The 17,961-nt window shown below is 42.7% G+C and overlaps 1 protein-coding gene across 2 annotated transcripts in view; it reads left to right on the top strand.

Annotated features, from left to right (window-relative positions):
• ZFAT (zinc finger and AT-hook domain containing) overlaps positions 1 to 17,961 on the top strand; it is a 645,246-nt gene that overhangs the window by 453,190 nt on the left and 174,095 nt on the right. For both annotated transcript variants that reach the window (XM_069220790.1, XM_069220791.1), the window contains exon 12: positions 12,216 to 12,354. In XM_069220790.1, coding sequence (XP_069076891.1) covers positions 12,216 to 12,354 — 139 coding nt within the window. The remainder of the gene's footprint in view (positions 1 to 12,215; positions 12,355 to 17,961) is intronic.

Raw genomic sequence — 17,961 nt, 5'->3', positions numbered from 1 at the left:
TGTATTACAACCTAGCATGAGATGATCCCTCAATTGTTCTTCCTTGCTTCCACGAAAATTGCAAGTATACGCTAACTTGTGTAAAACAGTGATGCAGTCTTCTATCGACTCACCAGGCCTTTGTAATTGCTTAACTGATATCTCTCTAAAACTGTAGATATTTTATGTAAGTAGTGTAGATCTCTTTTTTTAAGGCATGTCTTATAGTGGTTTGAATCACGCGATTCCTTAGTTGTAAGCTCAAGTACATTTTCAAATACTTCATGCCCTTCAGAACCTAAACAGTGCATCAGTAAAGACATTTTTCATTCTGCACTCAAAGAAGTGCCACACACCCTCTCATAATGTGCAAACACTGATTTCCATTTTTTCCACGGTCTGGGTGGGTCACCAGGATTCATTAAGGAAAATGGAGGGGCTGTTACATTCTGCATGCTGAGAATTAAAAAACTCTTAGATAAACAAATTCACAGAAGAAGATAGTTAATAGTCCTAATTGCTTAGGTGTAAGTAAGTATGTAAAAAAAATATTGTAAGTAAATATGTCACAAAATATTGCTTTGCATTAGGGTTTGACTTCAGAGGAACAACAAATGATTTTTGATCAAACTTGTTTCTAAAGTAATAGTGTGCGTATATATTTGTTTCTAAAATAATGGTGTACGCATCACTGCGTGGGACATTGAAGAAACCCAGAAGAGGTGTGCGCTATTAGTTAAGTTTTATTCAAACTGGTGTGTGCATCATCACCAGGCACGCAGATGTCATTAACCAATGAAACTGACACTTCCTGGTGTATGTATCACCGCTTAACACACTAGTGTGCGTATCATTGTTTGACACGCCGGAATAATGCTGTTCCCTAATGATATCGCAGGCTCCTGTATGCATGCGATGACAACCAAGAACTGTAACTAGACAACCTCATTGTTACACGCAACCCCATCATTGCACACACTTGCCGTAATCTTTTGCTGAACCTTGGCGTGATTTCACCCCTTGGATACGTCTTGACGTTGTGACGCTGCTGCCCTGTTTCCTACGTCAGCTGCTCATGATGACTGCAGATTAGTTGGAACCTCTGTGAGAAAATTGGAACAAGGCTTGTGAAGGATGCACGAGACATGCAAATCTGTTGAAACATGAAGGCCGATAGCTGCAGAAAATCTGTTAAAAAGGTACAAACTCACCATTTGGCTTCCTAATTGACTGTATGAAAGACGCAAGTCCAACTCTCTCTTAAAATGTTTCCAATGTAAAATAGTATAACAGAGAACATGTCTCTGTCTTCTTAACGTGCTGCTCTGTCAGTTACATAAATTCCAAAGTGTATCGTGCACTGCTGCAACCAGATAGCGTGATTACACCAGATCTCTTAAAGTTCAATCAGTTCAGTTAACTGTTATTTAGTGGTGGAGTGTGAGCTGAGGTTTATTTGCTGTAGAATGCTTGCTATAGGATAGTTCTCCCTCCAAGTCGTCACCAATGAAATGAAGTAGAGGACTGCAAGATGATGTTTGACTGCTCTTTATTTCAAGTAGAAGTCAATACATTTCAGCCACCACACTTGTCTCTCTTCCCAACTGCTCTTTTTCTCAAATGCCTCTTGAGAGCTCAGTAGCAACTGCCCAGAGGCATTCCATTAGAGACTCCATGTCGCATTCCAAAAACAAATGGGATGAATATATACATATATAAGGAGGAGGTTACCAATTCCTTCTCAACATTCAGATGAATTCCCTTTGAAAAAGAAGTTTAAAACAAGATCCCTACATTACCTCTTCCCCTGTGCTAAATACACTGTGATGTATTACCGGCTAATGCTGTGCATTCGCACTAACATGCTTCTTTTATGTTTCCTTGAAAAAACCTCCACAATAGCTATTGATTCAGTAGCAGATTGTTCCCTTGAAAAAAACTTGTGTCTCCTTACAACTAAATTTGGAGGCTTGGAAAAATGTTTCCCAATTGCTTGAGATGGGCGCAGTGCGTAGCACAACATGCAAATTCCTCAGTTGGGTGGGGCTTGTTTTGTACTGCCTGACTGTGCTCTAGACAAGGCAGGCAAAATAACATGTCCACTGAGCATGCGCGTTCACGCGCATACAGCGATGACAGCCATTGGCAAACATGCACAGAACGTCCCAACAGTAGCGCTACCAACAAAACACTCATGCAGCCCCCTTAAGAATTACAAATATGACCTGAATCCAAAATCCACCCCTCATAGTGTATGTAAGCACTGCAATGGTTCTTCCTTCTAGTCATCGCCAATGTTACATGGAAGTTATACGCTGGCACATGTCAGTGTTGATTAAATTAAGTTTATTCATGACCAGGTCATAAATATCACCAGCAGCTGCTTGCCAACACCAGCAGCTTCTTCACACCTCCAGCCGTATCTTACTAACTTTATCACACTCCAACCCAACTGTCAGCCACGAGTGACACAAAGCGTAGGTGTCAAGACCTGAAGTGTCATGAGCTAGCTCTCAACACATAAACATTAGGATATAACACAAATCCACCTAGGCTGCCACTGTCTTACCTCAATGATTGTCTGAATCCTGACAGACAAAACCAGCCATTTAGTGAGGTGAATAGAGCCTCCTGCCTCCACTTATTGACTATTACTGTCCAGCAAGGTCAGCTATTCAGTTAGGGTGAAAAGGTGGAGATCTTGGAGAGACAAAGAAATTACACCCAACCTGCCTGTACTTGTTTCCTTGACTAGTTTCCCCAGGCCTGACATCCAACCCATGCTAGCCCAGAACAGATCTTTGTAGCTTTCCTACTTTTACCTAACATCACTGCTAGAAATAGCATCACTTGACAGACTGCTGTAGCCTAGGCTTCCTTTAAGATAATGTATAACTTCTAGGGTTGTTCAAAATTAAAAGAAACCAAGCAAAAAATGATCATCATCTTGCATCATTAATTTTTTGGATGGAGTGAACAAGGTTGGCCCCGTACAAGGACGCTTGCTGTAATAAAATTAATCAAACTCACACAAAAATTATGATACCTCCTATTTCCCAACAACTGTTTCCAGGCAATGTAGTTGCTGGTTTTCTAAGTGATAAAGACTGAGACCACCATGAGAATGAACAGCCATCCAGAGTGTAAATACCACACAGGTCCTATTGTGCTTTATGTACACAGTCACACTATAACACTGCACTATTTTTGTTGCTGTAGAGAACCTTTTGATTAAAATCGTGTTATGCCATGTTGACTCTGTGGCATCCCTGTATAACCTACCATTCAGTGATAACACAATTCCAGAGTTTTGCCACTTGGCCCTAAACTAGAGTAATTTCATGTCTAGTAGGTATCTCTGAACTGGAATATGAAAATCTTGATTGTGCACATATAAACTTAGATACAGGATCTTGACGTCCTCAAGGACCCTTGACTGCCAACCACAAGTTGCCTCTTCCCACCCTTCACCTCTTAAACCATCCTGAAATTAATATTGACCAGGTTGGTAATTATCGGTCCCTACAATTATGATCCAGTGTATATACCCCATAATCCAAATTCAGGAGGGTACAAAACACAGGAAAACTCTTAATTGAACTCCTCCATGAGCATTCGTTTGCCAAAGTGAAGCCCACATTTTCTCTTAGTGTTTGAGTTTCACTAGGATAAGTTTTTGGGTGATAGAAGCAGCCTGATCTACTTGAGAGATTGTGGAAGAACCTCTCTTGCTTGCAAGGAAGAAGTCTTTATGGGAGGGCAGATAGAGTGAGATACTTTAATGCAGCCACTATCATGGTATGAGTAAATGATTTGGCCCACCACACATTAAAACATTGTAGGCTTATCTACTGTGACCCTAATTGATCTAATAATTCACCTTGGCCTATTATAGGCTCGAATTGAGCTCCTTCAAACTATTTAGCTGTTATTTGTCATCAGCAGCTTGTAGACCCATATCTTAGCTTCCAAAGGTTCTAGGGGATTCTAGTTTTGCCTCAGTTGTTTCTAAAGTAATTGGTTTCTTAAGTATCATTCTTTGGACATTTACCATCTACCTGTTTCTATGTTTCTTTTTTTTAGAGTGAGCTTCACTACTTGACCAGCCCACCAGGAAAAAGTAAAAGATGCAAATAGAGTCTTGGCTGACATTTTGCAGACCTTCATTCTCAGTGCATCAGACTAGTACTACATTGCATTCTAGTGAATAACTGGAGTACCCTTCCGAGGTTCTGTCCAGTGTTCAGTAGCTGTCACAGACTTGGGAAATAGATGTTGATCTTCTGAAGGTTTTGTGCGATCTGAATGTTCGGGGTGCAACCCTAGGATTTCTCCACCTACAGCTAATGTTGTTATTGAGATTTGTAGAGCACACTATCACCCGGGATGATATCCTTGTGCTGACCAGATATGAGTCTGTGCACACCTAGGGCCTAGTGGGAGTTTTCAAAAAGCCATGTCATCAGCTTCTTGCGAAATTCAAAAAGGTAAGGAGAGGCTGATATGTGTATGTGTAGATCATTCCATGCTTTAGTATCTATGTAGGAGAAGGCTCGACTGCCAGATCTGGTCTTCCTTAAAGGTCGGATTTGTACAAGTAGGAGTCCGCATGAGCAGAGGTCTTTGGAAGGTTTGCGAAAGCAGATGCGATTGTTGAGGTATGCTGGTCTTTAAGTGTGGGCGAGGTGCTTGAATTGTGCTCATTTGTGAATGGGGAGCCATTGGAGCTTCTTCAAGTGTGGTGTGATGTTAGTCCAGAGTGGGAGGTAATGAGTGATTCTGGCCACTAAGTTCTGAACGGTCTACAGCTTTCTGGTGATTTTGTTTGTTGATTCCCGTACTTCGGCTTGCTTGTAACCAGGGTGTGTGTGATGGTTTTCCTTCAGCTGATTGGTAGCTATTTGTAAATCTTCCTCACCATCTGCAATGTATGACATTGACTTGAGCAGTCGTGTTGAGTTTGCTGTTTATGCTGATCCCATTGTTCTTGGCGTGGGAAGTGGGGGTGGGTGTCTATCCTAGATCTGATGGCCACCATGTGGAGTCCCACAGTGATGTGCTCTTTCAGAAGATGACAATTTTGGTTTTGTCGGTGTTCAGCTTTAGACAGTTGGTCTTCATCCAGTGGGTAATTTCAGTCATGCAGGCATTGAACTTGATCCCGACTCTGGGTGTCTTGACCATGAGGCAGATAATGAGCTGTGTGTCATCAGCGTGGGAGAGGACGTTGATAGAGTGAGATCATACTACACAGGCTTTGGAGGAAGATGCTGTGCCTCTCCCCTTTCTCTCTGGCTTCTTTTTTCTCTTACATCATTTCCTGTGACCCCCATATTCCTCATGCAAATTAGGATGCTGGAGGGGTGCTTAATAGCTCTTCTGTCAAGAATGCAGCTTTTGAGAATTGCCTAGATATTGGGTAAGGGCACAGACACTAGTTGGCCCTTTTCTCCATAGTGTTCAGAAATGTCCATCTGAGTGCTCTGAAGAGTTCCCAGTAAATATTTTGTAAGCTATGGCATTGTTTGCTGGTGGCCATTGCTTTAGCTCACATGTTGGGCAGACTCACATTCTTCTCAAGAAACCTTTCCTCTGCTTTTTCCCACAGGAACTAGCTCTACTCTCATACTCTTGCTCTTTGCCTAACCGTGTCTCAGATTTTTTTAATTAACTGAGTTTGCCTTATATTTCACTGTCTAATTTATCAAATAAAGATGCTCTTCTTCACAACCCGGTGTCTGGGTTAAGTCATGAAAAATATATTCAAACACACTTCCACTTTTCCTGCCTTTAGTTCCATTTTTGTGACTAACAGGGTGAGTGGAAGGGATTGAATTGGTAGGAGACTCAGGATGCTAGTTCACAATAACTACCAGAATTAGATTGAGTATCACAGACACAGCAACCATGAGCGATGCGCAGGTGATTCATTGTGAGGCTGTGCAGTTGATATGGTGACATGGAAAGGGAGGAAAGTGAGCTGATATCAGCATAGAGGAGGAGTTGACACCAGGGAAGGATGGTATGGACCTTTAGAGTGCCAGATTGATGTCCGCTGCCATCTTTTCATTAGCAATTTTGTTGGCCATCAAAGTTACACACTTCCTGTCTGGGGGTAGAATTGAGGTGATATTCCAACCTAGCATTGGATTCATAGCCCTTGAATTTTGGTGAAGACTCGCGTACCACTGACTGTGTATATTTATTTACTTTTGTTTTAAAATTTTCACTCCGAGACCCTCTAGGAGAGTGAGGACTGGCCCTGAAGAATATCTCTACACCCCATGTTTGAGTTTACTATTTAGGCCAAAATAAGTTGACTGTCTACATTGAGTGAAAATAACCCTCACTTTCCTTTTGTTCTCTACCGACTGGAGACAAAAATAAAAGTAAGTGTCCACCAGGAGGTATTTTAGAAGTTCTGTATTTCCCCCTAGCAGATTTAATTTTGTTAGAAATGCCTCCCAACCCTTACAATGGATCCTCTCTTGACTTGCTAAAACCTCAAGAGCTCCCCTCTCATGTGGTTTGTAGCCTACCCCGGCACCCCACATTGTGTTGGTGTGAGGAAAGGCCATATGATGAACTATGCCATGCTTTGGTGGGGGAGGGCCGTGATGCTTTAAAACATTTTGACTAACACAGATTAGAGAAACATTTCTGCCTGTGTTAGACTTCCAGAATTATTGGTATTTTGTGTTACCGTTTAAAATAGTCAGATTTGGAGAAAGGGCATAGAACAGTAATATCAGGTTGTGACGAGGCAAAGATTAATTGAGTGTTCGGCCAAATGGAAGATGATTTTACTGCCTGAGTTGTGCCTGCTCACATAGTTTTCAGATTCCCACCTCATTTCTGATGTAAAGTCTTCTTAATCCTGTCTGTGCACTCTAAACCTTGCAAACATTTAGCTGTATGGATAACAAGGCAGTGGGATTAAATGTTAACACCCAAATTACACACCAGTCAACTTTGTAACACTTAATTCCACTCTTTCTTGTCAAACGCCTCTAAACTCTCTAAACCCTGTGTGCTGGGCTTGCATGAATTGCCAATGATTTTTAGGTCTTTCCTGCACAGAAGATTCACTGTACTGCGTTGAACTGCAAAGCGTATTGTTTACAATTCAGTGGGCTTCCAATTCAGTGGGCTTACAATCCACCTACCATTAGTTGTTTTCTTTATCATTCTCATTTGCAGTCTTTCTGTTGCTTAGCTCCTGCAGACCTCTCTTCCTTTCTTGTGTTAGCTCCTTCCTAGAGCATGGACCAAGTACAAGTGTGCTTCCTCATCTTTGTTCTACCTTGTCTTTTTGCAAATACTTTTTTTTTTTTACCTTATAAGAGTTTATGGATTATTCCTGGATGTACACTGTGCCTTCCTTCTTTTAACACTGGCATGCGGCTACAACACTGACATGTGACTACTTTTTTATGTTGCTTTCACCCAGTCTGCTATCACTATCAATGGTTTAGTTACTTACACCAAACACTGTACTCCTCCTCTTTACTCTACGCCACTCTACAATACTCCGCTCTACTCAACTCTACGCACCTCCACACCACTCCGCGCTGCTTGTCTAAATGACGCCACTCCACCTTACGCCACTCAACTCTATGCCAGTCTTCTCTCCTCTAGTACCCTTTACTCATGCCACTCAACTATACGCCACTCCAAGCCACTCTGTGCCATAAAACTCTACTCTACACCTCTCCACTTCACTCTACACCACTCCATTCTGTGCCACCCCACTCTATGCCACTCTACTCTATGCCACTCCACTCAACTCCAGCACTCCACTCTATGTAACTCTACTCCACTCCACTGTATTCAATGCCACTCTACTCCACGCAGCGCTACTCTGCTCTGCATCACTCTATCTACACCACCCTACTCTTCACCATTCTGTTCCATGCCACTTTACTTTATGCCACTGTACTCTGTACGACTCCACTCTATGCCACTACACCCTATCCCATGCTACTCTACACCACTACACCCCACTCTATGCCACTCTACTCTATTGTGCTCAATGCCACTAAACCAATCTACTGTATGCCACACTACTCTACCCCACACTATGCCACTCCACTACAATCTACACCACCCCGCACAAAGGCATGATACGTCACTCTACACTACTCCACTGTTTGCCTTTCCACTGTACATCACTCTACTTTATGCTACTCTACTCTGTACTACTCCATGCCACTCTACTCTACTCCACTCAGCGTCACTCTAAGCCACTCCAGTCTGTTACACTACTCTAAGTCACTCTACTCTACTACTCTATGCCAATATACTTTATACTGCTCTACTGTAGGCCACTGCACACTATGCCACTCCACTCTGTGACACTCTGCCCTAGGCCCATCTGACATACGACTCTCTACCCTACGTCACTTCCTTCACCTCTCTACCCTATGCCACTTCACTCTACGCCCCTCAACTTCACTCTGTGCTACTCTATGCCACTCCACTTTGCCACTCAACTGTACTCCACTCTCCTCTTTGCCACTCTACTCTAGTTCAACATGACTAAAGAAAATCGGCAGACCTATTGCTTTGCCAACGCTTGCCTGTTAAGGATTTATTCCAATTTTCTTTTGGAGATTTTCCATCTTACACTTTCTCCACTCTTGAGCGGAGGTGAGAGGACAAGGCGAGGTTGGGTCATCAGTGATGTTAGCATTGATGTCATTTGAGATGTCATCAGTGATGTCATAAATGATGTCATAGAACATGCCATGAGTGCTGTAATATGTGAGGTTACCAGCAGTGCATGGCAGGATGCAAATTGTAGTTAGCTTTGCTAACTATAACTGCTGAATTTCTGTGTTTTTTTTTGTTCAAAATTGTAATATTGTCACTAAGATAGTAACCTAACTAGAATGTTACTTTAACCTTTGTTTTTGTGAATTTCTATTTTTTTTTAATACAGTAATATTTTTATTACTATACATAAAGCCAACCTCCCCCACTCACTGCCAAGAGGGGGGTTGACCACCCTCCCCCCACAGCAGGCAGCCAACCCCACTGTGCGTACCGTCTTCGGCCATGCACAGCAGATGGTTGGCAACACGTCTTGGCATACAGCCAGACTCTGCATCCAACTCACCTCAAGCAGCCAACCCACGCTGTTCATAGCCGTTGGCTGTGCATGGGGTGGTTTGGCCATAGGACTTGGCCTGCATGCAGACCCTTTGGCCAAACCCCCAGCAAGTTGTCAACACCATGCAGCACACACCACAGCCTTTGGTGTGCACAGTGTAGGGTCGGCCTTCGGGCACCGGAGAACCCATCCCCGGGGCCAAAACATATATATTAAGGGGTGGTGGGCATGCAGCCCCCCTCCCCGAGCCTTCTCAGGCCCCAGGCACCCCAAGCCCTGAGCCAAATACAATAAAGACGGAATGAGGGCTGTGCAGCCTCCCTTCCAAAGTCTTCTCAGTCCCTGGGGGCCCCATCCCCGGGGGCCAGCCATTTTTTAAAAGAGGCAGCCCCCTTCCAGAGCCTATTTTGGCTACGGGGACCTCATCCCCTGGGACCTGCATTATAAATAGGGCGGTGCCCAACCAGGGCACCCACTAAGCACATACATGCTGCTGGAGCCAGCATTCCTCCTGCCCAAAAGGAGCAGCTATTTCTGCTGCTCCCTCCGGGTGGGAGAAATATGTATTATGTGTTGTGTTTCCCTTCCAGCATCATTGCGGACAAGGAAACAGAACACACATATGCTCTCAGCAGACAGAAGCATTTTGAAATCTCCCACCGGCTAGAAGCAGACTTAGGGCTTGATTTATAGTTTAGTGGAGGGGTTAATCCTGTCACAAACGTGTTGGATATCCAGTCTGCCGTATTACAAGTTCCGTAGACTATAATGGAAGTGTAAAAGGGCAGGATATCCATCATGTTTGTGACAGAGTAACCCCCTCCACCCACCTCTTAATCAGGCGCTTTGTGTTGACTCCCGTTTGGCGGAAGATTTAAAAATGCTCTCATCAGACAGAAGCAAACACATGTTTCCCTACCTGTGATAGTACAGGCAGGGAAACTACTCTGTCCCAGGCGTGGGTTCACTGGACCACAGTAAGTGAGCAGCCCCGGGGAATGGGGACCTTGGGGACCTAGGGGACCTAGGGGACCATTAAAGGCTCAGGGAGAGGGTCTGTGGTGCCCCGCCTCACATTTGATTAAAGTGCCTTCCAGGGAGATGTGGTCCCTAGGACCTTTTTATGGCTCAGGAAGAACGTCAGCGCATCTCCCCTCTCCGTCACTTTTGAATAAGGCTCTGGGGGTGGGATCCTTGCACTCAGGGAGTGGGGCTGCGCGTACTCCTTCCCTTTATTAATACATTGAGTCCTGAGGAATAGGGTCCCGGGCCTGAAAATGGATTCAGGGGACTGGGGGTGAGGGAGCCTTCAAAAATATACCGAGGTGATGTGGTCCTAGGGGCTCAGGGAGGGGGGAGACCTACTCACCCCTCTCCCCATATATATGTATAAAAAAAATGACGACCACCATATTGTTTTCCGCGGTCCCACTACACCATGCGATTGTAGCAAAAATTGCTAATTTCTTTTTTTATTTTGCCCCAGGTGGAATCCCTGTGAGTCCACCTCCACAAGGGCATACACATATAGATTACCTACTAACAGTCACCAGTAGGTAATAAAGGTTAGGACCTAGTTTCCATCAAAAAGGTTTTTGAGATAAAGTTGCCACTGTTTCCCGAATCTTCATGAAATTATGAAAATCAGTACACCACTCACTTCAGCTACTGTCCTGAAAGTTTTGGGGTGATTTGCCATGTGAGGGCCAAGAAAAAGGTGATGTCCCAAGATGTGTTTTCCCCATGCATTTACCCATCGGGTTTTTAAGCACGACTACAGCACGGACTGTTGAACGGAATTACAATAACTTTGGTAGGAAGCTAGATCTCGGTCTGCAGATCATGCTTTGTGTTATTTGATGGAAATTCATTCAGTAGGCTTGAAGTAACTATAACTTGCTCCCTAAGTTAACTATAACTCGCGCCTTCGCCGTGCACAGCTAATTATTCCACATATTATATCATTGATGAGATCTTGTATGGCAACTTTGATATTATCACTGCAACATTTGCAATAAAATTACCGATAAGAAAACTGTGCATGGCAAGGGTGCGAGTTATAGTTACTTTAGGGCGCAAGTTATAGTTACGTGAAATAACTCTAACTATAAGTGCTGAATTTCTGCGGTTTTGTAGGAGTAAATTCAGAACCTAACTATAACATCCCTGTAGCCTTTTGTTTTTTTTCGCTGAAATTCTGTGTGTTTTAATTAGTATATGTTTTCCAACCCCCGTTGTGCACTGCCTTTGGCTGTACGGGGTGGGGTTGATCGCAAGGCCTGGCCTGCAGCTAGGCCTTGCAGCCAAGCCCTTATAATCACCCAACTCAGTGTCACACACGTCCTTTGGCTTTGCGCATTACAGGTTGTATTTCAGTGGATCTATGAGTGGGTGTGTGAGTGTCTGAATGGGTCTGAAAGTGGGTGTACGAGTCTGAGTGGGTCTGAGTTTGTGCATGAGTGTCTGAGTGAGTGTGTGAGTGGGTGCATGAGTCTGAGTGCATGTAATAGAATGAATTAGTGTATGAATGAGTCTGTGGTTTTTCTTTCAAATGTTTTCACGGGTTCGTGATCAAGGCATCATTATGCCAAAACCTGTTAGGTTTGTCTGTTTATGCACCATTGAATTTCATGGAAAAAATTAGGACTGTATTGTTAGTTGCCCGTTTTTCTTTGGACTACGCATTGCCGGACGTTTGATATTTATTGAGTTGATGTGTTACAACGATCTACGCATTGTATTATGTGCCTAAGTAAAGGCTTCCCTTTTAACAGCAGCTATTTGGCAACATATAGCAAATGGAAAGCAGGCCTAAAATATTTGCTAATCTTTTTACATCTCTGACGTGGAGGCATTTCGCACTTCTATTCGTGAACAGCGGGTTCTGTAAATATGGCATTCACAAAGACAAATGCTATTGGAATAGTGAATCTACAGTTTTTTCATTGAAATACATAAGTGCGCTTTAGCTGATGAATATGGCTAAGCACAAAAGGCAATTGTATGGAGCATTTAACAACCTTCTTGGCATTGCTCCCATAACTAAATATATTGTTTTCGTGGTAAATATTAGTGCTGTGCTATTGATATGCATAAAATATCTCTGTACATTTTGTTTCCTTAGCCTTTCCGTTGTGCCCAGTGCCATTATTCCTGCAATATAGCCGGCTCCTTGAAAAGACATTACAATAAAAAGCACCCAAATGAAGAATGTGTCAATGCAGAAGCAGAAGTGCTTTCCGTGGAGAACATAATTCAGCAAGGTAAGGTCATATTCATAAAGCAAATGTCAGAAACTATTCTGTTTTATTTTCTCCATCCATACTCACAGGCGGAATGTTGGTGAACTGTATATGTGCATGCTGTTTTGCAATGCTGGAGAAACAACACTATTAACTTTGTGGTGCGATTTAATAATAAGATAATATTATTCCAGATTGTGTTTAGTTGTGCCTGGTCTACCCAATTAGTCACTTAAGAACTTTCTGTAAATGGTCGGTATTGAAGCTGTACCGCCTCTGATTCATTTAAGACAAGCACTCCTGTAGTCTTTCAGCCTATTTCCCCACACAATGTCTAAACCTACCTCCTAAGCCCTACATCCATTACAAACGGCCTGGAGTAACCTGCTTCTGATAATATCCCTGCGGTAGGTGTGCATGCTGCAGCTTTGATTGGAAGTCAACCTGTCAGCCTAGTGAATATAGCTTATCTAGGTACCAGCTCTTCAGAGCGTACGTTCTTCCATTTAACATAATTTCATTCTCTCTTTCCTTTTCTTTTTTTTTTTTTGCAGACTGTCCATTGCATTCTCAGTTGACACTTAAACTTAATTATTTCTGGTCTTCCTGATTTCGTCTGCTGGCTCTTTAAGGAGCTTTTGGTAAAATCCTACTGGTTCCTCCCACTGGTCCATGCTAAAGGCCAGCACAGACATGAGTTAACGAAGATATTTCCCTGGTTCTGCTGCTGCTGTCGTCTGGCTTCCTTCAGTCTCCTATCACCCATACACCTTTCTGTATAGAAAGCAATGCTTCCCTGTAATGCATTCTTTAAAGTAACCCATGCAAGAACCTGCGTTCCCAGGCTGGGCTAACAAATCAGAGCTTCTATAGAATTTTATCTCATAGGCACACACTACTTTGAAATTCTGTGATTTAATAATTAAACAGCCGCAGATCAATAATCCCCAATTTCATTATGCTCCCTCCACATATTTGTGAACTTACTTTTTCTTGTGCTGGTCTTTAAAAGGGTTGTTGTGGTATCATGCTAATTCCTGAGGTTCCTGTGCAGTCAAACAATGAACCTCACCCACAGGTATTTAAATGGTCAAACACCAGATTTGGTCTTAGTACCACTAAGGCTTCATAATATGAGTAAACAAATGGGATATCTTGCTCAACAGGCTTATCTTGCACCCAATGCCCGTTATAGTATTTAGCAGTTGAGCATAGACTAACTGGGTTTGTACCTGAGTGTTCGCCCTGGGCCTATTCTCTGAATTTTTTTGGGCTATAGTCTTGAGCACCACATATGCATGCTAGCTCCTGTTTTTCTTAGCTTAACAGCTGAGAGCAACAAAAGGCCCACATCCAATAACACGCCCAGTGCTGTGGTCACATCTCCTAGAGTTGACAAGTGCCAAGAAGTTGCACAGACTGCTCTTGTTGTATGAGTGGACCAGGGTTGGAGTTCTATCTTTCACAAAGCTGATGTTTAGGAGAAAGCATGTTTGCCATCAGACCAGACAGTCTATTTGGTATACCATCCACAAGAAGCTTACCTCCCTGAGAAATTTACCTCTTCAAACACAACTGGCGGTCAGGATTCAGTATCCATGCTCAAAGTGGGGGACACTTGCCATATCAACCACTTGTTGTAGTGTAGTAAAAAAGATCTAGAAGGTTTTATGTGATTACTTCCACTCCTGCGATGATCTAATCAAAGGTGTGTTCTTAATATGGCTATGGGCTATTTCTCATTTCTTTGACAGAGGACAATTGGTGTTAAAGGTGTCTTTTTTCTCAGCCTTATCTAAAAACATAAGAATCCCAAGCACTAGATGGATGGCAAGCACTAGATGGCTATTCCATTGATCCAAAGGCAATAAGATTGGCAAATGATGTACCAGAACCCACGTCTCTCTTTTGTCATACTAATATCAGTTGGAGATTTCAGATGTACTGCTTAAAATTTAAAAAGAACTGACTTTCCAGAGCTGGTGTTCAGATTTTCCTGAGAGGAAATTGTGAAAGTCTGGCTAAGATAGTATTGCTGCATGTCACAAAAAAGCTGTTTGTGACCATTCTAAAACAGCCCTTTGGAACATGCTCCTGAGTTTTTCACGGAGAGACGAGGCTTGACATATTGTTTACAACCCTTAACACTAAAGGACAAATCATTGACATATGTTTTGATGGCATTATTCTCTTTGCTGCAACCAGAGAGGAAGCCCTCAGCTCTTGCACAAAATTATCAGTGGTTGCACATTTCATTTGGTCATCTTTGGAAGCCTTCTTTGTGATTTACTTCTTTAACTGAGACTGAAAGAGAAATCTGAGACATCCTTCCATGAAAATAATGATTATGCACAATACAAAGAATAAGCAGACTGGTACAATGGCTGTCCTAGATCCACATTTAGAGCTTTCTTCTCCTCAGCCCTAGTAAAGGAGGATATAAAGCAAACAGAATGATTTTCTGTAACCATGGAGGCTCAATTCCCTTTCAAACCTGCCATACTCCTTTGGTGCTTGTCATCTTATGGCTTGAAGGAGTAAAGGGCCAGGATCAATAATACAGGGGCCCTTCAGTTTTCGGAACGGGGTTGAATCTCCATTGCCCCCGTCCTTCCCCTTCTTGTCTTCCTGCTCACATGTGCTCAATCATCAAATTATCTTGTAAATTAACACGCTACTTGCCAGAAATGAACAAAAGTGGACCCACAGAGTAATTAAATTAGTGATTTTACCCTTTCAGTTTTTGGGCATTTTAATATGTGCTGTGCCCCACATCACACTCATTGGGTGGTTCATAAGCCTCCCTAGCCATTGAAGTTCAGGCATATTTTTGTGGATTTTGAAAAGTCCAAAGAGGTGTGTGTTTATCTGGCCTTTGGGAAATGATTGAGAATCCTTTGCTCCTTTTTCCGTGGTGGAGTAGGCAGGTGTAGCAGCTTCCACAACAGCGGCTTGTAAAAATGGCTCCTGCTTGTTGACAAATCTTCGCTACGTTGTTCAGCAGTCAGCAAATAAGCAGTTAAGCAATGCGTACTAATCTGTTCATTACATCTACATCTGGCTGCATCTCTCTTATACTGGATCTCTGTCAGCGTTGGATCTTTAAACCCAGTGCCTCCAGTGATGGTGACCTGAAAGTGGCCTTAATCGTAGCCATGTCACGGGGCCACGTAAGTGAGGAAATATTTGTTCTGGCTCATTTACTGATCACTTCGCGGCATCTTGAGAGGGTTCTCTGTATTCTGCATTTGTAGAGACCATCTGTGCTCTAGTAGAATGCCTTGTTTAATCCTTCTCTTTGATATGAGAATTACTATAAGCGTGGAATGCAAGCCTCTACCACAGTGGTGCTTAATCAGTGATTCAGGGACCCTTGAGCGTCCGTGAATCCTACTCAGGGGGGCCAGCGACTGTCTAGAAAATTAAATATTAATAGATTAATAAAGTGTATATCAATAAAGAACCAAAGTGTAGAATTGAAGTTTTTTAAATGTTCTTTAAATGTGAAGAAATTTGAAATGGGATGGGAGGCTAAAAATTGAATTTGATCCCTCAGATTGATTCGTGGGAGTAGTGCAGGTGCATCAAACAGAATATAGTATGGAACTGAATTCAGAAAAGCCCAAACCTTCCAAATAAAATTAAAATGTTGAGTTTTTTTAATATTTGTTGGTGAGTGAAAAAAGTCATCATTTGTGTATTTGTTTGATGAATGCTTGTTTCTGTATTTTTTGTTTTGTGAATTGTTTTGTGGTTCATATCATTGAAAATACTCCAGAATGGACTCAGATTGGGGTGCTAGGGTGGATTTCAAAAATTATTCAGTGAGTGTTCAAGGGTTCCAGCAATGATTAAGTGGGGGGTCCACAGAAGTCAAAAGGTTAACAATCATTGCTCCAGTACATCAGTGGCCCAATGAATTGTTCAGAGCTAAGTGTTCCTCACTTGTTGGTCTCCACTTGCATGCTGGTAGGTAGCCTAAGTTTCTTCTCAAAGGCATATCACAGACACTCCTTTCTGCATCCGACTCAGGATTCCAAGACTAATGCAAATTGGGCACAGCAGCCAGTTTTGTATAGCTAATTTTCACATCATCAGATCTGGCAGAGATCAGTCAGCAAAGAGTGAATATGTGATAATAGTATTCTTTTTGCTATTCTGACATGCTCAAAGAAAAAACAGGCAAAAATATTATTGTCCAGTAAATAATGATCATGGAGCATTAAATATTTATCTGATGTGGTGTTTGCAACCAGGAGGTCACACAGTTAGGGGCCACTCTGACTTGGGTGTAATCACTTGGTTTTTGTAGCATTGTTAATGGGTTTGGTCAGGCAATTTTAATAGTCCATTGCTCAGGTAAACCCTAATAGGTAGATGCTGGCAGCGGCCTCACCGCGGGTAAGGAGTACAGAAGTTCATTGTGTTCCACTCCTATGTGTGTAGCATCAACTGGGAGGAAATGGGTCTGTAACCTACAATAGTCTTTACTCCAGAGACCTAGCTCTCTAAAGCCATGAACTGGGCCAAGGAACGGGCCCGCCTCCATGTTAGATCTCCAAACTTACCATTCAACCATAAGGATTTGTTTTGTTAGCTTTGTGTGCTAGAATGCATGTATAAATTTCCAATTATAAAAATTCATCAAACTGTGCATATTTGTGTGTCTAATTTATGGACCATGGTTAGGGTGTTGCACATAATATGTATTTATTATGCACAGAGTTTCACAGCGTTCATAAGCTGCTACATTATACCTGTGTCAGACACTGAATGAATGACCCTGTTGTAGTGCTGCAGTTCATTTAAATGTATTGCTGCTTCAGAGCTGATGTCTTATATCTAGTTGTAAACAGCTTCTAACATACTTGTCTGTAACTAGTATTAAAAGTATGGTTCTGCTGCATGTGGCGTATCATGGCTGAGCACATCACATATCATTTATTACCATCAAAAGCAGACTGCTCCCTTTTTAGGTCACACAGCCGTCTGGTTTGCTAAAGACATTCAGAAAGTTGATCTAGGAATGCATTCCACCTGTTGCTTACCATTGGCGTTTGGATTTGCAACTCACATTTTATGGCTTTCTATTTGCTGGCTTTACTTGCTTTAGGGTGGTTAGCTTGAGTTTGTCCCTCCCAATGACTAACTGTATTATTCCACAAACTTGCTGTTTATTACTGTATTATTCTGCAAGCTCGCTTCTTGTCACATTTGCTGTGCATTCAAAGACAGAGGTCAAATATCAAGCTGTGTTTTCCCAGGGAGCTTAGTGTTTACTTTACTTTCACTGACTTCAAAGTGAGATTGATATGGAGCCAGAACAATTTTGTTCAAAGCCGATTCCATCATCAACGGGCACTATGTTCCCCAGATTGGATCCTGACCCTTATGCCTATGGGTATGGGTACAGTGAGGGTATGGAGGGGTCGCTGGATCCTTTAGAATTCCAGCTAGAAGATCCTGAAATGGACTGGGCTCAGGACGAGGCAAAGCCAGTGGTCTTGACACCACCCCTGATGCTGGCATGCTCTCTCCCCCTACCGTGGCTATGGAGGAGGGAGTCTCATATTCCATGGTGGTGAGAAGAGCGGCCAAGGTCCTGGGCCACGGGCTGGCTACGGTGGG

Source organism: Pleurodeles waltl, chromosome 2_2, assembly GCF_031143425.1.
Source record: "Pleurodeles waltl isolate 20211129_DDA chromosome 2_2, aPleWal1.hap1.20221129, whole genome shotgun sequence".
In the NCBI taxonomy this organism is placed as follows: Eukaryota; Metazoa; Chordata; class Amphibia; order Caudata; family Salamandridae; genus Pleurodeles; species Pleurodeles waltl.
The sequence above is the reverse complement of the archived record's forward strand: the minus strand, read 5'-3'. Positions and strand labels throughout refer to the sequence as shown.